The sequence below is a fragment of the Alosa pseudoharengus genome, unplaced genomic scaffold, assembly GCF_046254945.1.
Source record: "Alosa pseudoharengus isolate Yale_2024_CS ecotype anadromous, Long Island Sound unplaced genomic scaffold, YU_APseudo_1.1 YU_APseudo_1.1_scf_3, whole genome shotgun sequence".
In the NCBI taxonomy this organism is placed as follows: domain Eukaryota; kingdom Metazoa; phylum Chordata; class Actinopteri; order Clupeiformes; family Clupeidae; genus Alosa; species Alosa pseudoharengus.
Genome location: NW_027468718.1, coordinates 335,001 through 355,309, shown reverse-complemented (window position 1 = coordinate 355,309; position 20,309 = coordinate 335,001). Strand labels below are relative to the sequence as shown.

The following is a 20,309-nucleotide window of genomic DNA, read 5'->3' as shown; positions in this document are numbered from 1 at the left end:
CAGCGCAGGATTGCGGGTATAGCGCATGATTTATTCAAGTCCCGCAACTCTAGCCATCATAATGCGAGATAGTCCTGCAACTCTAGCCATCATAATGCAAGATATTCCCGCAACTCTAGCCATCATAATGCGAGATATTCCTGCACACATTTTACAGCGTTGACTGATAACGTTAGTCTATATATAGGCCTAAGTTACTTTCACTTTCTAGAGTACGCATTCATTACGTGAAAGATGCTTCATACCAAAACAACGATAAAACATTGTCAAATTAATCATGACGTGTTGTCACAAAGACCAGTGTTGGGAGGGTTACTTTCAAAACGTATTCCGTTACAGAATACAGAATACATGCCCAAAAATGTAATCTGTAACGTATTCCGTTACGTTACTCAATCTGAGTAACGTATTCTGAATACTTAGATTACTTCCGCTGCGCGGCGGTCATAATTAGAAAATCGAAACCAAAATCATGTAAGCAAATTAGCCTATGTTAAGTGTTGTTCTCTCATTGACGCCTGTATAAGGAAAATGCGATTTCGATTTGTAAAATGTAGGCCTATTCCCCCCCAAACTGAATTAATCCCCCCAATGTGAAGCACTGTGATGTGTGATCCATAGTGAAACTATTAGATAGGCCTACTCTTTGCACATTTTAAATACACATACTGCCATTAATGTATTAAGACAAGGTAGCATCCCATCAGGGTTATCTCAGCATACTAGCCTAACATATACAAACCATAACTCATAAGAAACGCTTAATTAACTAAGTGCATGCTGATCAGATAGGCTATGATAGACCCCTCTTGAAAGACCCAAAACTATAATTTTACACAGTATAGCCTAGTGCCAGTCAGATATCTTGAGTCTAACACTTTTAAAGTCTCAATGTGTCCATTAGTTTACACAGAATTCACTAGAAGTCATTATTTAAGGGGTTATTTTTCAACATTTTCTGCTGGGGGGGGGCATGCCCCCGGACCCCCCTAGCCTTCCTGTGTGTGACACTGGGCTAAGCCCCCAATGTTTCAAATGTCTGGCTCCGCCCCTGCTGTAGCCGGTCTGTCTAAGATGAGCTGCCGTCTGTTGTAGCTCCTCCCGGCTAGCCTCTGAAGATCACGTTGACGTAGAAAGCCAGACCAAGTCAGACGCAGTTCATCTCCAACAAGCCTAATGACGATGCAGGCCCCTGTGATATTTTAAGGTCATGTGACATGGTGACAGCGCTGCAGTTAGAAGGGGGTGTGGTCTTTAGGTGGGTGTCAGAGGTGTTATCCTATCAGTAAAAAACATATAAAGAAACCCCGCCTCCGCCATGAAAATGAATGAAAAAGGCAGTGTGCATAGTCTAACCATCCAAAGCCAAATACCAAAAATGACTATGAGAAGTTGAATAGAAACAGATTTAACCTATTTACATTGATTTCATTAACCTCAGAAATGACTATGAGAAGTTGAATAGAATCAGATTTAATCTATTTACATTGATTTCATTAATTTCAGAAATGACTATGAGAAGTTGAATAGAATCAGATTTAACCTATTTACATTGATTTCATTAACCTCTAAGAGAAGGATGCACCAATTCTGCCTGGACATATTTGTATTAATGTATTTTGGCAAATAAAATGTAAACAGCTACAACAAATGTCCCTGATATTCCATGACTCCACCTCCAAAATTATAAAATGCCCTGATTTCCCATGTCAGGAATAGACTTTCCAAAATTCCATGATATTCCAGAAATTCCAGGGAACCCTGAAAATCTGCGGTGATGCTTTTATTTAAAATCAGGGCAGTAATCGTTTACATTGCGTCTTTTCCTCTAGTCACAAAATGATATACATACAAACAGTAAACATACAAACAGTAAACATACAAACAGTAAACATACAAAGATACAAAATTAACTGTAATAACCCTTGATTCCACAGCCTGGAACAGGCAGAGTACGAAAGGGGGGAGCATGGACTGTGTGTGTGTGTGTGTACTGAGCTGTGTGACCACGTGTGTGTGTGTGTGTGTGTGTGTGTGTGTGTGTGTGTACTGAGCTGTGTGACCACGTGTGTGTGTGTGTGTGTGTGTGTGTGTACTGAGCTGTGTGACCACGTGTGTGTGTGTGTGTGTGTGTGTGTGTGTGTGTACTGAGCTGTGTGACCACGTGTGTGTGTGTGTGTGTGTGTGTGTGTGTGTGTGTACTGAGCTGTGTGACCACGTGTGTGTGTGTGTGTGTACTGAGCTGTATGACCACGTGTGTGTGTGTGTGTGTGTACTGAGCTGTGTGACCACGTGTGTGTGTGTGTGTGTATACTGAGCTGTGTGACCACGTGTGTGTGTGTATGTGTGTACTGAGCTGTGTGACCACGTGTGTGTGTGTGTGTGTGTGTGTGTGTGTGTGTACTGAGCTGTGTGACCACGTGTGTGTGTGTGTGTGTGTGTGTGTGTGTGTACTGAGCTGTGTGACCACGTGTGTGTGTGTGTGTGTGTGTGTGTATATGTGTTTGTATACTGTGCTATGTGACCACGTGTGTGTGTGTGTATACTGAGCTGTGTGACCACGTGTGTGTGTGTGTGTGTGTACTGAGCTATGTGACCACGTGTGTGTGTGTGTGTACTGAGCTATGTGACCATGTGTGTGTGTGTGTGTGTGTGTGTGTGTGTGTGTACTGAGCTATGTGACCACGTGTGTGTGTGTGTGTGTGTGTGTGTGTATATGTGTTTGTGTACTGAGCTGTGTGACCACGTGTGTGTGTGTGTGTGTGTGTGTGTGTGTTTGTATACTGTGCTATGTGACCACGTGTGTGTGTGTCTGTGTGTGTGTATATGTGTTTGTATACTGTGCTATGTGACCACGTGTGTGTGTGTGTACTGAGCTATGTGACCACGTGTGTGTGTGTGTGTGTGTACTGAGCTATGTGACCATGTGTGTGTGTGTGTGTGTACTGAGCTATGTGACCACATGTGTGTGTGTTTGTATACTGAGCTGTGTGACCATGTGTGTGTGTTTGTGTGTACTGAGCTATGTGACCACGTGTGTGTGTGTGTGTGTGTGTGTGTGTGTTTGTGTGTGTATACTGAGCTGTGTGACCACGTGTGTGTGTGTGTGTGTGTGTGTGTACAAGTTATTTCATACAGGCTATGTGTGTGTGTGCGCGTGTTGGTGATTTCATAAAGGCTGTGTTGATTTGCACGCCAGGCAAGAGCTACTGTTCATGAGGCAACAACAGCGGTGTTGCCGTAAAAATAAAGGGCAGCTGTGTTGCCATAGAGATAGACGGCAGCGGTGTCCAGGGCCGTCGTCAGGGCGACAGTGATGGAGTCACAGACCAGTTGATACCGGCCTAGTCCCAAGGAGCCAACATCACAACAAAACCCCGGATTATACTGGAATACTAATGACCTCTGATGACCTCTGATGACCCTCACACGGCCTTACTGAGGACTCGTTACTGAGTCCTGTTAAATCTCCACATCACTCTCCTTGTCGTTGTCATGGTCCCCGTCGTAGAACTCACTGCTGGCCTCGGGACGAGAGTAGTTGTCCTCGGACGCGCGCTCGTCCTGGTCCGGCTCGTCCGTGCGCTCGTAGCTCAGAAGGTCGGCGGGCACGTCGTGGATCTGGACGCTGGGGGCGTGGTTCAGCATCTTCAGGTTCTCGAACACCGTCTGCCGGATCTGCTCCAGGTACTGGCGCGAGTTCTGGTTCTCGATGCGCGTGCTGACGTCTGGGTGCAGCGTGAAGTCCGGCGCAAAGTACTCGAAGTACTCGCTGTAGGGCAGCTCGTCGCTGATTGGCTCGTCCACCAGGAGGGACGTCTCGTAGGTCCAGCAGCGCGCCACGTTCCGCACCGTGTACCCTCCGCCACCCAGCACCAGCACCGGAATCTTGAAGCTCTTGACGAACTCCACACACTCGCCGTGGCCACGGATGCTGAGGTTGAAGCAGCCCAGGCGGTCGCAGCCCAGCGAGTCCGCCCCACACTGCAGCACGATGCAGGTGGGCTGGTAGAAGTCCACCACCTGCTTGATCACCGGCTGGAAGAGCTGCCGGTAGCTTTGGTCGTCAATGCCGTCGCGCAGCGGCACGTTCAGGCAGTAGTAGCGGCCGCTTTCGGCACCCACCTCGTACATGTCACCCGTCCCGGGAAAGAAGTAATTGCCGTACTTGTGGAAGGACACCGTCATAACTCGGTCTGTGAGATAGAAAGCCTCCTGCACCCCGTCGCCATGGTGAATGTCAATGTCGATGTACAACACTCTCGGGTGGTACTTCAGCAGCTCCAGGATGCTGATGACGATGTCGTTGACATAACAGAACCCCGAAGCCTCGAACTTCTTGGCATGATGCAGGCCCCCAGCCCAGTTAATGGCAATATCACAGATCTTATGGTTGAGCTGCGTCGCGCCCTGTAGCGAGGCTCCCGTGTACCGCGAGCAGAACTCGAACAGACCGGGGAAAACGGGACAGTCGTCTCCTACATTAAAGGTATTAAGACTCTTTGTGAAGCCCTGCATATTGTTCGGACTAACCTTTTGCAGGAAATCGATGTAGTCTTCCGAGTGGAAACGACACATGTCATGTTGGGAGGCTTTGTATGGTTTAAACACCATCATCTTCTTGTACAATCCATAATGCAAAACGAGACTGTGCGTCAGGGAGAGACGATGAGGTTTCATTGGATGTCCCGCGCCATAATGGAAATTGCCGACGTCGGGGTCGTAAAAGTAGGCTGTTCTGTTGGACATTGTACAACCTGATAATCAAAGACTTAAAAAATAAAATTCGCCTCGCGTTCACGGCTAAATCGTTTAGAGTGGCGCCTTTTCTTCTTTCACCGAGTTGTGGCCATTTCTAATCTCTTCCTGCACGATAACGACGTGAACCGGGAGAAAACTAGAATCCAGTATGGCCGCAACAATGTTACGTCAAAATAAAGGACTTTTGTTTGTTTCTGAACTATGGGTAATGACAATCAAGAAAGCCAGCGCATTTAATCATTTCCATCACTTTTATTTCAAATTGTAGAATTTCAGATCACACATGACACAAGTTGGCGTACGTGCGTTGTCTGATTTATTTTGATGTTAGTTCAGTCAATCTCTATGTGTTGCTTATTGTACTCTTCACACTACCCCGCTAGTTTCGACTTCCGCTTTAAAATTATGTTTATCGCCATCTTCTGGATAGGTGTTAATGTACTGACTTTACTACCGTGTTCGTTCCTATGGTTCGTTCTCAGTGATAACATCATTCTTCCGACTGTGCTTTGCGGTCAGAATGTGGGAAAATATGGACGACACAACAAAGGTTAACATACGCATATTAATCCAAAGAAGCGTATGTAGCTTTAAAACGCGACATACACCAAAACGAACAAGTGTATCTTAAAACCAGTGCACATCAAAGTCCATTGAACTACAATCCACAACTGGGAAGCTCACGAGGACTTTTCCGCTGGGGTTTCCATAGATATATAAGAATAGCCTATATCAGTGTTTTCCACTTATCTCCCCAGACTCAAACGCACCATATAACTCAGAGAGTTATAGTGGCAATAATGTTTTATACTGAGAAGTCACTAGCTGCCACGACAACTACTGCTGTCGCTGCTGCTGCTGCTGCTGCTGCTTGCTTGTGACAAAAATTACGCCATCAAACTGCGTCCCTGGAAGAAGTGACGTAGCAAACGCGCCCGTTGTGAGTTCCCCACGTGAGAAACCAACATGGCGCAAGAGCAGGAGCCCGAAGTGCTTCTCGCCCAAAAATTAGCAGCAAACGAGAGGACTGTTCGGACCAAAGCCTTTAAAAAGCTGCGGAAATATGTGAGATCGCGCTCACAAGTCCCTGGAGGTATGGAAACGCATAATGTGTCCTGTTCTGCTGTTGTCCTAATGTAATTGTGTCGCGTGCTGCCCTGCCCTCTTTTTCGACTATCTTCTGTAATATAGTGTAACGTTAATGGCCTCGCGGGCGTTTATGTATTTGTCTTTGTGGATATACGCTACTCCTAACCTATGCCGTTGTGTAGATGAAAGAAAATTAATCATGTGAAGTTGTAGAAGTGGACATAACGGGGAGTTTATCGAATTTACGAGTGGATCAGAACTTGTGAAAATGTGTGTGTGTGTCCCCCAATAGGCGGCTTCACTGAGGAGGAGTTGTTGAAGGTGTGGAAAGGACTCTTCTACTGTCTGTGGATGCAGGACAAACCTCTGCTACAGGTGGGTGTCGGGAAAGAGACCCTGTCCGTCTGCAGGGGAAAGCAAGTACCCCTGGCTGCAGCTTGCAGATCGGGGCTGGGCTCAATGTGGGGCGGAGCGCAACGTTGAGCTCAGCCCAAAATCAGCTCGCCATTACCCGTTGACCTCTCTGTGTCGGTCTATTTACCCGGACTCGGAGTTCAAATTTTCTCAAGGAAGAATAACTATAAAGAGAAGAACTCTATAAAAGCGTATCCTCCTTGAACTACTGCCCACGTTAATCATATCCCTTCCCCCTAGCGTTCTAGAATCTGCTACACCATCGGCGTTTCTTGGGTAATCTAAGGCCTAGACTATAAAGATCATTACATTACATTACATTACATAAACATAGATCTATGCTATAGGCTAGCAATAACATTATCAATGCATTTTATCTCTAGCCTATAGGAATTTTCTTTATAGAATGCTTTATAAGGTCTGCTAAGAGTAGAGAACATATTGGCCTCTATAGCCTATTGTTTATAGGCTACATAAATTTAATTGGGTGTGATCGCGCACAAAAATCATATAACTCGCAATCAGAAGTGTTCGCGCGATAAAATCAGTTAATTTTGCCATAGAGACGGGTGTAAACTGTTATTTTCATCATGTTAAATTGAAACAGAGGGACTGAAGATATGAATGACGTGATTGAAGTCCACACGCTCAAATTTCACGAAGCAAACTTAAACAAACAGTTGCGATTGAAAGAATCAATAAAAAATCGCGATGCTTGAATTTTGCACCTTTTTCTTAATATCTCTGGTCGTATTTAAGTAGACCATTCATATTTGGATGGCTGCAAGATTCTACATAATTACATGATATGTATTTACGTTTCCGTAGCTACACCATATCTTGAGAATAAAACACTGATACATTTGTACCGCTACTGTACCTCTCCCCTACGCATTATAGGCTACCCCAGTAGTACTGTTAGCCTGCAGCGAGTCTAACCTCCGTGTTTTGAGTCGAGGAAATGCTTTTATAGATTTAAGCATTCTTTCTAGAGATGATGTTGAGAAATATAACTTGGACAGTAGGAAACAAGGTAGGCCCTACGGACATGCGTGAGAAGACGTGCTGAAGGTGGGCGGAGCTCAACGTTGCCCTACGGACATGCGTGAGAAGACGTGCTGAAGGTGGGCGGAGCTTAACGTTGCCCTACGGACATGCGTGAGAAGACGTGCTGAAGGTGGGCGGAGCTTAACGTTGCCCTACGGACATGCGTGAGAAGACGTGCTGAAGGTGGGCGGAGCTCAACGTTGCGCTCCGCCCCACATTGAGCCCAGCCCCGATCTGCAAGCTGCAGCCAGGGGCTTCTCGGGGAAAGGGCTTCAGCTGTGTGTGTGTGTGTGTGTGTGTGTGTGTGTGTGTGTTCTGAATAGGGAAAAGGCTGGATTAAACTTCAGCTGTGTGTGTGTGTGTGTGTGTTCTGAATAGGGAAAAGGCTGGATTAAACTTCAGCTGTGTGTGTGTGTGTTGTGAATAGGGAAAGGGCTGGATTAAACTTCAGCTGTGTGTGTGTGTGTGTGTTCTGAATGTACCTGCATTCTATTACACAAACTCACGTCACGGACCTCTTGGAGGTGCCAGCAATATTGAACTTTTGCTTGATTTGACCTTCAGTTAACTTTGAAACGGGCACTTTACTTTGGATAAACAATAGAAATACATCATACGAGTGATTAACGTCAAAAAAATCTAGACTGGAATAACTCAACATAGCCAAGGTGCTAGAAGTGAACACACATGGATAGTTATAAAAACTGTGCTTTCATTATACAACTGAACACAACCAAATACTTTTATAACCCTTGAGCCAGCTCCTTACTATGTGATTTCAAATTCAAATTTGTGCTCGTGGAAACTCTGGATTTCCAGGATATTTGAAGAGTGGATTGCCAAAATAAAGCTTGAAGTTGGACCGTGTTTTGACATTTAGTCGAAACTAGTGCAGTTCCCGATCATCAAGGATGCTTTCCGGCGACTCTAGCTTTTTTCACGTCATCTACCGCAGGCTACAAGAGAACCAGAGCGTTTCTCATATGGGCCTGCTGGTTAATGTGCTTCTGATAACCTCCACTCATCTTTGATCATGTAAAAGGAGCTGTAGTCTATCGTTCTGATAGCGGCTAAGAAAATATAGGCTCCGTTAGGAGGCAACTCTCAGTTTGCGCTCTTACCTCCGCAGTATAGCTAGTTAAGTTTTAACACGCAACACGCTGCCATCTGACTGATCATCCGGAACCGTACAATAATAAAATTATTCCTGTCAGTGAACTAGGCCTAGTATTTAATGTTATGTGGGAATTGCAAGAATACGGGTAAAAACAATTCCTTACTTCAACCACGGAATTGCGTGTGTCATTAATTAAAAAAACTGAAAAACTGAATGAAAGACGGCGCCGTCCATCAACAAAAACAGCACAGAGTCAAAACGTAGGCCTAATTTAAAGTCCCAGACATTTAAAGGGACAGCGATCACTCAAGACATAGGCCTACACCACGAGTGATGAACGTGAAATGCTTTGAATAGCCTACTACAAAAACTGCATTTATATGACAACTGCGTATAGAACCATTCTAATCTAGCTAATGGTAAATTAAGTATATAGCATTCACATATAAAGCATTCAATAGCCTGATGAAAACTTGTTCAGTCAGTTAAATTGCTCTCATAAAAGGAACAGCAGGCCTACAGAATATTCCCAATAGGCTAGTTTCCTTTCACTTCGACTGCTACATGTGAGTTAAACCATGTTAAATTCAAAAGCATCTGGCAAGTCACAGGAGGTTTTAGGGGAGGAAAAGAGAAACAAGTGTGTTACCTGATTCCACAGTCAATGTTCAGTATTTGGCCTATAATTAAGCCTATAATATTTGGCATTTTTGAATCCATGAAAATTAATCAAAATCTATCATTTCCTATGAACAACAGACCCCAGTACCACATGGAATTGCTAAAAATGTATATTTGAATATAATATTGAATTGTATTATATTATATTGACAATAATAAAATCATTGGCTTAAAGAATCAATATTGTATCGAATCGTGGTCGGTCATGTTCATGTTGGTTGGTCGGTCACTCTTTTTTCACCTCACATGTGTTTGCATCACTGCTAAGGAACTGGGACAGTGTATTTTCATATAAAGAACGTTTTTGTGTGAATAGGGGGAGCCCTGGATGGCAGAGGTGGTGGCAAAATGTAATTATATGATATTTCCTGCGTGGGCTTCGATAATCTCACTCCTTTTTTACCATACCTCTGTTTGCATCCCTGAATATAGGATGACAGGGAAAACATCAATCCAGCTAAGCATTCAATAATGAAATATTATAACATAATAAATGTGCAGTGAGCAGAATTTAAGCATGGTTGCATGTACACATTTCTTACAGATCAAAGTGACATAAGCCTAACAGCTGTTTTGAGTCAAGGCTATATGTTTAGCCTATTGAGTCAAGGCTATATGTTTAGCCTATTGAGTCAAGGCTAGATGTTTAGCCTACTGAATAATTTGATGATAGATAAGACAAACCATTTTTTTGTGGAATGATGCATCATCATATGAAATTTGCAACTATGTGCACTGCAAAAACTGCTTATCTAATAACATCCAACCAAGTCTTATTAATCTTATATCAAGATCAAAATATCTAGTTGGTATTGTTTTCAGTATAAAGAGACTTACCTAGCACTTTCTCATAAAATCATTTGACTTTTTATCATGTTTCAACACACTTTAGGTCAATATCACACCGGAATTCTCCTTTAATGTAAGAAGATTTTGATTTCTTTAAAGAAGTCTCATCCTGAAAACAAGGAAATTTGTCTGCCAGTGAATAGAATAGAATAGATCTTTATTGTCATTGTCACAGGTACAATGAAATGTAAAGGGGAACTTGGCAACTATATCAACGTAATAAACCCGTTTAGAAATCATTTGGATGGTTAAATGACCTGTTCCGGTGAAAATGGTGACTTTTCCCGCTGCCCCTAGCGTCCCCAGGCGGAAAACCAACCTTGCAACATTGAGACTACCGTCCCGGAAAGAGAAGTGAGAAACAAGAAACTCGTTTTAAATCGTGTTTCTTACCTTGTAACATCCACATTGTTCTGCCGAACTCATGCTAACCGTTTCGCTAGTTTGTAAACAAATCCATGTGCTTTATCATTAGCTTTTTCCACCGTTTGAAATAGCATAGCACAACAATAATGCACAACTTCTCCAGCAGAGGGGGCAGTATAGCTAATCCTGCCAAGTAAAGTGCTCTCCAGTCAGTGCATCATTCATAAAAAATAAATATAAATACATTTAAAAAATAATAAATAATTTAAGTGCTAGTGTTTTCATTAGCAGCATACCCAGTCATTGCATAAAAAAGAATGAACATTCATCTGCAGGCATGCATACCATCTGTCATTGCATTGATCCACTTAATATCTGAGTCCTTATGGCACATTATGTTTTTGCAGCATTGAGGATGGTTATTGCAGTTGGATAAAAACTGTGTTTGAGTCTATTTGTCCTTCCGTTAATTGGTCTGTACCGCCTGCTTTAATTGATCTGTACCGCCTGCGTTAATTGATCTGTACCGCCTGCCTGAAGGCAACAGTTCAAACAGGGAGTGACCAGAATGGTGGGTGTTCTTTATAATGTTCTGGGCTTTTTTGTGGCAACCGGAACTGTGTAGTTCTTCCAGTGTGGGGAGAGGGCAGCCGACGATGTTTTGGGTGGTGTTGGTGACCCTCTGGAGCACTTTCCCCTGAGCCGCTGTGCGCCATATGCACATTGGTATGCTCTCAATGGAGGCACGGGAAAAGGACACCAGCAGTCTTTGTGTGATGTTGTTCCTCCTGAGTATTCTCAGGAAGTACAGTCTCTGCTGGGCCTTCTTCAGCAGCTCAGAGGTGTTCGCGCTCCAGGATAGGCTCTCCTCGATACAGACTCTCAGGAAGCGGAAGTCTGCCACCCTCTCCAGACAATCCCCGCTGATGATTAATGGATCTCTGTTTTTGTTGTCCCTGCACCATGTTGACAGCCGCTCCACCTCATCTCTGTAGGCAGACTCGCCCTGGAGATGAGCCCCACCACTGTGGTGTCATCTGCAAACTTCACCATGGTGTAGCTGTGATAGACAGAGGAGCAGTGCTGTGTGTAGAGCAAGGGACTCGGCACACAGCCCTGGGGGGAGTGGTGTGTGTAGAGCAAGGGACTCAGCACACAGCCCTGGGGGGAGTGGTGTGTGTAGAGGGGGTAGAGCAAGGGACTCGGCACACAGCCCTGGGGGGAGCCGGTACTGAGGCTTAGGGCCGTGGATGTGTGGTGGCCCACTCTGCGATCAGAGAGGAAGCTATTGATCCACATGTAGGTGGTGTGTGGAAGCCCCAGGTAGAGGTCTGCGCGGGACTGATTTTTCAGCTCCCGCATTAATGTGTCATTTTTAGTCCCGCTCCCGCCCGCATCTGTAACATGATGTCCCGCTCCCGCCTGCATGCAGGAGGGATAGCCTATTCAGCTTTTCTTTCTGTCTCACGAAAGGAACACACACACCTGAGAAAGACTCCAGATGTCAGTGTCTTGGTTCTGAATGTAGGCCTAGTCTGGTGCCCTCTTCCTCTGTCATGCTTTCGATTTTTGAGTTTTGACAATGAGCAGCAGGGACAAATTGAACCCACGTAAACGACAATATAGGCTATAGGCCTGCTATCCGTCAGTTATGCTTAAACCCCGTTTTTTAATGCTGCCTAACAGAACATCCAGCTGAACTATAGTTATGAACATCATCATCAATCATTTCCATATTTAATTTTACGCACATATTTAATTTGTGGGAGTGCAGTGCACCTCTCTCATCCCGCCCGCTCCCGCAAAGAGCTTTCAAAAGTTGTCCCGCGCCGCACTCTTTTGCGTCGGGACCCGCGGGTCTACCCACAAAGATAATAATAATCCACAAAGAGCATCCGCACATAGTTGCCCTGCTGCTCCAGGTGTGATAGTGTCAAACATCGACATCAAAGGTTAAAACATACGCATGTTGAGAACTGTGTGGCAGGCGGAAATATGATGCTTATTGATTTGCCATAGATCCATAAATATATAAATATCAGCGTTTATTCCTTTAAATGCTTTGGTTGTTTTGAAATGTTCTTATGGAAGCCTAAGCACATCCGTATTAGCATCCTGTATTAGCCTGCAACAGTGTTAACTCAATATGCCGATGTTCCAACCATGCCCTTGTCCATGTTTTTCACTCATTCCGATGGCAAAGCACATGAACGCTGGCTGTCGGAAAAACAACGTAGGGCCTGATCAAAGATGCTATAGTTACCCAGATAGGGCCTGATCCTGATCAAAGGTTCTCTAGTTACCCAGATGAATCTTAAGGAGGGTTCGCCAATGGAATGAAATGGCACTAGTTCCGGACTCTTAAATAGGCGTCTCAAAACACGCTAGACGCCTAAAGGGGCGTGGCTGTTGCGAACCCCAAGTCACAGTGATACCAGAATTTACCCTCTTATGAATCGTCTCGCTTTATCAACCGTCTCTGGCCTAATCACGAGGGCTTAGTAAGGTCCCACCTTTGAAGGTTTTAGAATATGTTATTAGCATAGATTTTAAGAAACATATTTAACAGGGTTCCTGTGGGTCCTTAAAAAGTCTTAAAAAGTCTTAAATACAACTTTTGAATTTTCGAAAAGGAGGTATTAAATATGTGTATGGGACCACCAGCGAGTGTGAGAGAGTGAGTGAAATGTCTCCATCTGGTTTCTGGTTGTATTTTTGAAACGGAATTGTATAAGTGACTATAAGGCTACTGAAGGAAGTGTAGTGGTTGCAGAGCGAAGATGTTTTCATGGGTGTCGTTAAAGGTGTGAAAATGGTAAGAATATGTAAAAATATGCCTTACGTTTTCGTGGTATAGCCGAGGCCTGAGAGATATGTAGGCCTAGGTAGCCTACGCGAGCGGTAGAGTGAGCGGGAGAAAGAGCTGGGTAAGCCAGTTAGCGATAGGGTGGCCATACGTTCGGATTTAGGCCGGACAGTTTAAAAGTCCTGTCCAGCGCAGCCTCAAGCCGGACGCTCATTTGTCCTCCTTTTTGGAGTTGCATTGGGCTTCTGGAATCTTTGCTCGGACGCAGCATCGTTTCACAAACTATGGACGTGAAGACTGCTGGTCAAATTATGCGTGGTGCTTCTGTCACTCATCTGATAATTTGCTGCGCAATTTATGAAGGAACCACGGACCGACGGAAAAAGAAAACAAACGTTTTCTCAATCAGGAGGAAATACACGTGAAGTTGATCTGTTTGCATCTCTCCAGCGTGTGTTGCTGGCCTAAGTAAATATCTGTCTAAGTTATAATACCTGTAATATCTGTCCGCAGCTTGCTTGCCAGCCTTTCCCAGTACTTCGCAAAAGTTGTGAAATATAACCGCATATTTTTTTTGAATGTCGGCGACTGGCTACATAAAAAAAACGCATCTGTAAGTGTGTTCATAATACGTGCGTACTTGAGATGAAACCAGCAGTTTTTCAGCAGGAACATGCGAGGAGGGGGTTTCACTTTTCCCATACATTTTTTTAAAACAAGTCAATGGTTTACAATGTTTCAGTCAATCTTTGGTTGGTTTAAATACAACTGGTCTGCAAAATGTAAATTAGTGGATTACCTTTGATTTGCTGTGCTATGGGACAATAGATGACTAAGTTAGTAGGCCTATTAGTAGGCCTATTACGATATTTAAATAGCTTAGTCTACCTTTGAAAAAAATATTGAAGGGAATCCAGTCCAGTGCACATGTCTTTGGCAAGTAGCCCTAGGCTACTACAGACACAGGTGAAGAACAGTCAGCCTCAGCAGTAAGCACAACCAGATATGTACAGCCAGCTTCAAAAGCAAGCAGCCCAGACCCTAAAATTGGGCATTTATAGCTGTGAAGGAAATTCACACACAATTATTTTCTTCCACCAAAATATATTTGGTAACTTCTGTAGACATCCCAAATGGGGTGGGTGTTAAAATTAGTAGAAAAAAAACGATTGCATAAAACAGTGTTAAGTTGTCTCTTTTTTGCCGTGGTATAGTCTTAATTTTTCCATTTAGATGTCTTGAAAAGGTCTTAAAAGTCTATAAATTTGCACTTGGAAAATGTGCAGATACCCTGATTTAAGTTTCTATAACACACAATGCTCTGGCCATTAAATAGCCTTAGTTGCGGAAATGGCCTTAAATTAAACAAACAAACATAATCACTAGGGTGGTCCGTAATATTCCAAGGTGGCCAGAATGCACTATAATTGCAGTAATAATTGCAGGTATTCTCATGACGTCGCCTGGATCAAAGATGGCTGCGACCTGGTGGCAAAAATCTGAATTTCTACCTTGTTTTTCAGCAAAACCACTTAATTTCAGGTTTGATTGTAAAACCATATCTCACCGAAAAAAGGAGGAAAAAAGCATCCGAAAAACGTGGACGTTGTTCAGTGTTTCATTTCCACTGTAAAGGTTCTCTAAGCACGGTTGGGTGACGTCACTTCTGTTGGCATTTGAAGTATTATCAAAGAAAACAGAGAGCTGCCCCCCCCACCCCCCTGCTTCCTGAAACTGTCATGAACACGCCATCCCTCTTGCTGGTGATTGGCTGGAGCGCAGTTTGTTATGTTTCATGGTTGCTGGTGATTGGCTGGAGCGCAGTTTGTTTTGTTTCATGGTCCAGGCTGTTTTTGTTGCAGTGCTGGAGCCTGGGCTGCATTTTTTCACAGTATATTCAGAGGACAGGCAGCTAGCGGAGCATGTTCAGAGGACCGCGAGGAGATGTCTGCTGTATGTGACAGAAATGTTCTAGCCTAAAAACGGCGCAACAAGACTTACAGAATCCTGTGTGTTACCTCTTATTTGTGCTGTATGTGACAGAAATGTTCTAGCCTAGAAACGGCGCAACAAGACTTACAGAATCCTGTGTGTTACCTCTTATTTGTGTTTATTGTGTTGCTTTGTTTGTTGAGTCTCTTGTTTTTGTTTAGTTAGTTTGTTTGTTGACTTGTTTCCATGGTTACAGGAGGAGTTATCCGAGCAGATTTCTGGCCTGTTGCACAGTTTCCAGAACACCAACACGCGTGAGTATCTGGCCTCTGTTGTGTGTGTGTGTGTGTGTGTGTGTGTGTGTGTGTGTGTGTGTGTGTGTGTGTGTGTGTGTGTGTGTGTGTGTGTGTGTGTGAGTGTGTGTGAGTGTGTGACTGACTGACTGACTGAGAAAGAGAGAGAGGGTGTAAAATATATATTTTATTTCCCAACACATGTATTTGTTATGTGATGTTGTTCAGAGCTGTATTGTATGGAGATGTACAGAGCTGTTGTTGATGGTGTTTTTGTACAGAGCTGTTGTTGATGTTGTTGATGGTGTTGTTGATGTTGTTGATGGTGTTGTTGATGTTGTTGATGGTGTTGTTGTTGATGGTGTTGTTGTTGATGGTGTTGTTGTTGTTGATGATGTTGATGGTGTTGTTGTTGATGATGATGATGATGATGATGATGGTGGTGTTGTTGTTGATGTTGATGGTGGTGTTGTTGATGGTGTTGTTGTTGTTGATGATGTTGATGGTGTTGTTGTTGTTGATGATGTTGATGGTGTTGTTGTTGTTGATGGTGTTGTTGTTGTTGATGATGGTGTTTTTGTACAGAGCTGTTGTATGTGGAGACGTTTCTGCAGACTGTGAAAAGGGAATGGAATGGCATAGACAGGCTTCGCATGGACAAGTTCTTTCAGGTCAACACACACACGCGCACACACACACACACACACACACACACACACACACACACACTTAGGGCTGCATCATGGTTCACACACACACACACACTTAGGGCTGCATCATGGTTCACACACACACACACACACTTACGGCTGCATCATGGTTCACACACACACACACACACACACACACTTAGGGCTGCATCATGGTTCACACACACACACACACACACACACTTAGGGCTGCATCATGGTTCACACACACACACACACACACACACACACACACACACACACACACACACTTAGGGCTGCATCATGGTACACACACACACACACACACACACACACACACTTACGGCTGCATCATGGTTCACACACACACACACACACACACTTAGGGCTGCATCATGGTTCACACACACACACACACACACACACACTTAGGGCTGCATCATGGTTCACACACACACACACACACACACACACACTTAGGGCTGCATCATGGTTCACACACACACACACACTTAGGGCTGCATCATGGTTCACACACACACACACACACACTTAGGGCTGCATCATGGTTCACACACACACACACACACACACACACTTAGGGCTGCATCATGGTTGATTAATCTGTTGGCTATTCCCCCTGCAGCTGGTGCGATTTGTCTTCAGGCAGGTGTTTGAGACGCTGAAGAGAAATGATTGGGAAGAGAGGTGAGGAGCACACACACACACACATATACATACACATACACACACACACATACATACACACATACACACACACACACACATACACACATACACACATATACACACACACACACACACACACACACATATATGTGACCAGGCATGGCAAAACCAGGCACATGTCTCCCCAGAGACATTTTGAGTTATTCACGGATTCTGAAAGTGTAGTTTCAAAGCTATCCAATGATGTCTCACTCATGATAATATTTGAATAAGTTGTAGCCATTTTAAAGTATACACATCTCCCCCCTGTCACGGTCACTGATCTGAGCCTGCAGTGCTAATGACCCATCGAAACTATCTGTAATGGGTTACAGAACCAGCTAGTAGCAATGGATAAAGTAGTCTAAAACAAACATGAGATCACATTTGCAAACCGTGTTATTTTGAATGAACACCCAGTGCAAGGCACCAGGTTGGCAATGGATTTAGCAGGTTTAGCAATGGATAAAATAGTCTAAAACGCGAACTTAACAAACATAAGATCACGTTTGCAAACCCTGTTAATTTGAATGCACACACGATGCAAGGCACCCTGCCATCAGTCAAAACAAGACATTCTCGCATTATTCACATTAATTGCCCACCGAAACTATCTGTAATGGGTTTTGGTTAGTAGCCTATGGTGCCAATAGCTAACGACAGTAAGCCGAAAATAACTAATTTTGAAAAAAAAACCTTCAAAGTCGTTTTTCGCGACTTGCGTCTCTGCGACTTGAGCCTGGTTTTGCCATGCCTGGTCACACATATATATATTAGGGCTGGGCAAGTTAACTCGTTATTATCACGTTAACTCAGTAATCAATTAACGCCGACAAATATTTTATCGCGTATTAACGCAGTTTTTAATTATTTATTTTATTACTGTAAAAGTCTGTTGCTCTTTTCTTATCACCGGAGTACTTCGAGTCTGAAATATCACCTAAATGAAAAAGCTCACAGTTGATACCAGCCAATCATTTAACAAACAGTGGCGCAAGGCTGCAGCAGACTATGTTAGATGCAGCGTGTGGGAGAAGTATAGATAAACAAAGGCAAGAGAAGCTAACAAATGCCATAGCGAAGTGGATAGCTACAGACTGCAGGCCGATTAGTGTTGTGGAGGACGTCGGTCTTCAAAACATTCTAAGAATCGCAACAAATGACGGCAGTTATGAGATTCCCTCAAGACGCACCATCACAAGAAGAATACACGACTTGTATGAAAAGGAGAGGAATGCAAAAGGGACTTTACAACGTGCACCCGCTGTTGCTCTCACTGGGGACTACTAGACATCACTGGGTAACCATAATTACCTCGGAGTTAAAGTGAACAGTGGGCTCTAACACTCACATGCTCTAACGGTAGGCTAATGAAAACAAAGAAAATACATTATGCTGAAACGTGCGCGGGACACTTAATTGAAGTTGTACAGCAGTGGAATGTGTCAAAAAAAGTCACCACACTTAGCACAGATAGTGCACAAAATATGATAGCCGCTGCGACACATCTGCCTTTTGATCATGTTGCCTGCTTTGCGCACAGTCTCCAGCGCTCCGTCACCGTATCTCTGCATAACAGTGCGTTTGACAATGTGAACTGCAGAACTGAAGAACTTTTTTTGTGCTTCACTTCACTCACATTTGGTACTGAACATTACGACGGAGTATTAGGGACACGCATGAAGAAAAAAAATATATTTATGCCCTGGCGACATTAAACTCGACATTTCGAGAATAAAGTTGAAATGTCATGTCGACTTTAATCTCGACGTGTCGACTTTAATCTCGACGTGTCGACTTTAAAGTCGCCATGTCGACATTCGCGCTGGATGCTGCATGACGCAACATTGACCCCCCCGCTGGATGCTGCGTTGCGCAGCATGCTTTTTATTTCATGTTTCTAGGTGCTACAGAGGCTTAGATATTACATTTTGGTAGACGTTGACAATTTTTTGTATGTTTTTTAGAAAACCCTCAGGAAATAAGGTTATTTAGTCTAGAATGCCATAGGATTCTATAGGCGTTTTTAGCAGGCATTTTAGGAGTAAATGGGTTAAACTCGACATTTCGAGAATAAAGTTGAAATATCATATCTAGGCTACTTTAATCTCGACGTGTCAACTGTAAAGTCGACATGCCGTCATTAAACTCGAAATACAGTTTAAACATAGCCTACAGTTTAAGCTATGTAGCCTACACTAACACACAATATGTGGCATGAATAATAGGCCTAGACTTCAAATAGGTGTTATTTCAGATAGATTGCTAGATTGCAGATATTCAGATAGATTGCATCTTCTGTTAACTCATCAATGAGCCGTCATCGTGAAGCGCTGTAGGCTATCTTGCGGTTATACCATGCACTATTATATAGCTAGAATAATACGTGTTTCCAATGATATAATGTTTCTATAGTAGGCTACAAAATGTTATTTCACTCTGTTTTACGTGCGTAAGGCCACCGCACATCCAAATAACTGCCCTTCATGACCCACAGGCCGTCATTCTCCATAGGTTAACATGGAACTCATTTTTCTAAAACTGCTTTTCCATGTCTCACCTGCATAGGAGGCTATAACACAGATATGTATAAGTAGCCTATATAGGCCTATACTCTTTTGATCCCGTGAGGGAATATGTGTGCATTTAATGGGGTTGCCTGGTCGGGAGGACAGCTTCATTCGTCCCTCCATAGACATTCAGCAATAGGCTGTTTTGCATCCATTACAAACAAACATGCAATGTGAAAGTCTGGGATTGGGGAGAGCACTTAGTATAGGCTACCTAGTCTAGTGCATAAGCATGAAGTTGAACCTTTAGATGAAAAACACTCTTTAATAATAGGCCTACGATAAATAAATAAACCGCTAAACCCAGCTAAACTGCATATAATGACGTTTACTTTTGACCATCGCATTTATCGCCTGTAACTCCATGATAACAGTAAAGTATTTGGCTGAGCAATGGAGGTTAATATGTTCTATGTTTTGTCCACATGATGTAGGCCTATGTCTATGTCTAATCATTGTTGCACTCGAAGAAAACTGCAATGTTTCATTCGTCCTCCCTTTCAATCGTCCCGAGCGGTCGTTCTCTCTCCAAACTAACTTTATTCTCAAAATGTTGAGTTTAATGTCGACACGTCGAGATTAAAGTCGACATGATATTTCAACTTTATTCTCGAAATGTCGAGTTTAATGGCGACATGACGACTCTCGTCAAGGCAAAAAATATTTTTTTCTTCGTGTGGCCCTAATACTCCGTCGTAGAACATAGACTGGTTATGCTGCTCCCTGATAAAAAAAAAAAAATAAAAAAAAAAAATTCTGCTGTTACCTCAGAAGTGGCCTGTTTTATTGTTATGATTGTGGCTCAGGATTTTGTGGGCAGTTTTTATTTAACTGCTACTGTATAAACAAAATGCTGATGTTAAGTGTTTGCAGAACAAATGTTATGGCACTTCCTTTCATATGGCAGAACATTTCAAATAAAATTGTGCTATACTTTTGAATTCATTATTGGTTTTTGCGTATAATAATGCGATTAATCACAAT

At 43.4% G+C, this 20,309-nt stretch overlaps 2 protein-coding genes across 2 annotated transcripts in view; one reads left to right on the top strand and one right to left on the bottom strand.

Moving 5' to 3' along the window:
* Window positions 1-1,768: 1,768 nt before the first annotated feature.
* On the bottom strand, window positions 1,769-4,875 carry hdac3 (histone deacetylase 3). Its single transcript, XM_076262883.1, has one exon. It carries the CDS (start codon window positions 4,747-4,749, stop codon window positions 3,463-3,465), a length of 1,287 nt encoding a protein of 428 aa, XP_076118998.1. The 5' UTR covers window positions 4,750-4,875; the 3' UTR covers window positions 1,769-3,462.
* An 836-nt stretch (window positions 4,876-5,711) lies between these two features.
* Window positions 5,712-20,309, top strand: part of rrp1 (ribosomal RNA processing 1) — a 46,899-nt gene continuing 32,301 nt past the window's right edge. The window contains exons 1-5 of the mRNA XM_076264539.1: window positions 5,712-5,854; window positions 6,143-6,225; window positions 15,319-15,376; window positions 15,941-16,026; window positions 16,673-16,734. Of these exons, the coding sequence (XP_076120654.1) occupies window positions 5,728-5,854; window positions 6,143-6,225; window positions 15,319-15,376; window positions 15,941-16,026; window positions 16,673-16,734 (416 nt within the window). The 5' untranslated portion in view covers window positions 5,712-5,727. The remainder of the gene's footprint in view (window positions 5,855-6,142; window positions 6,226-15,318; window positions 15,377-15,940; window positions 16,027-16,672; window positions 16,735-20,309) is intronic.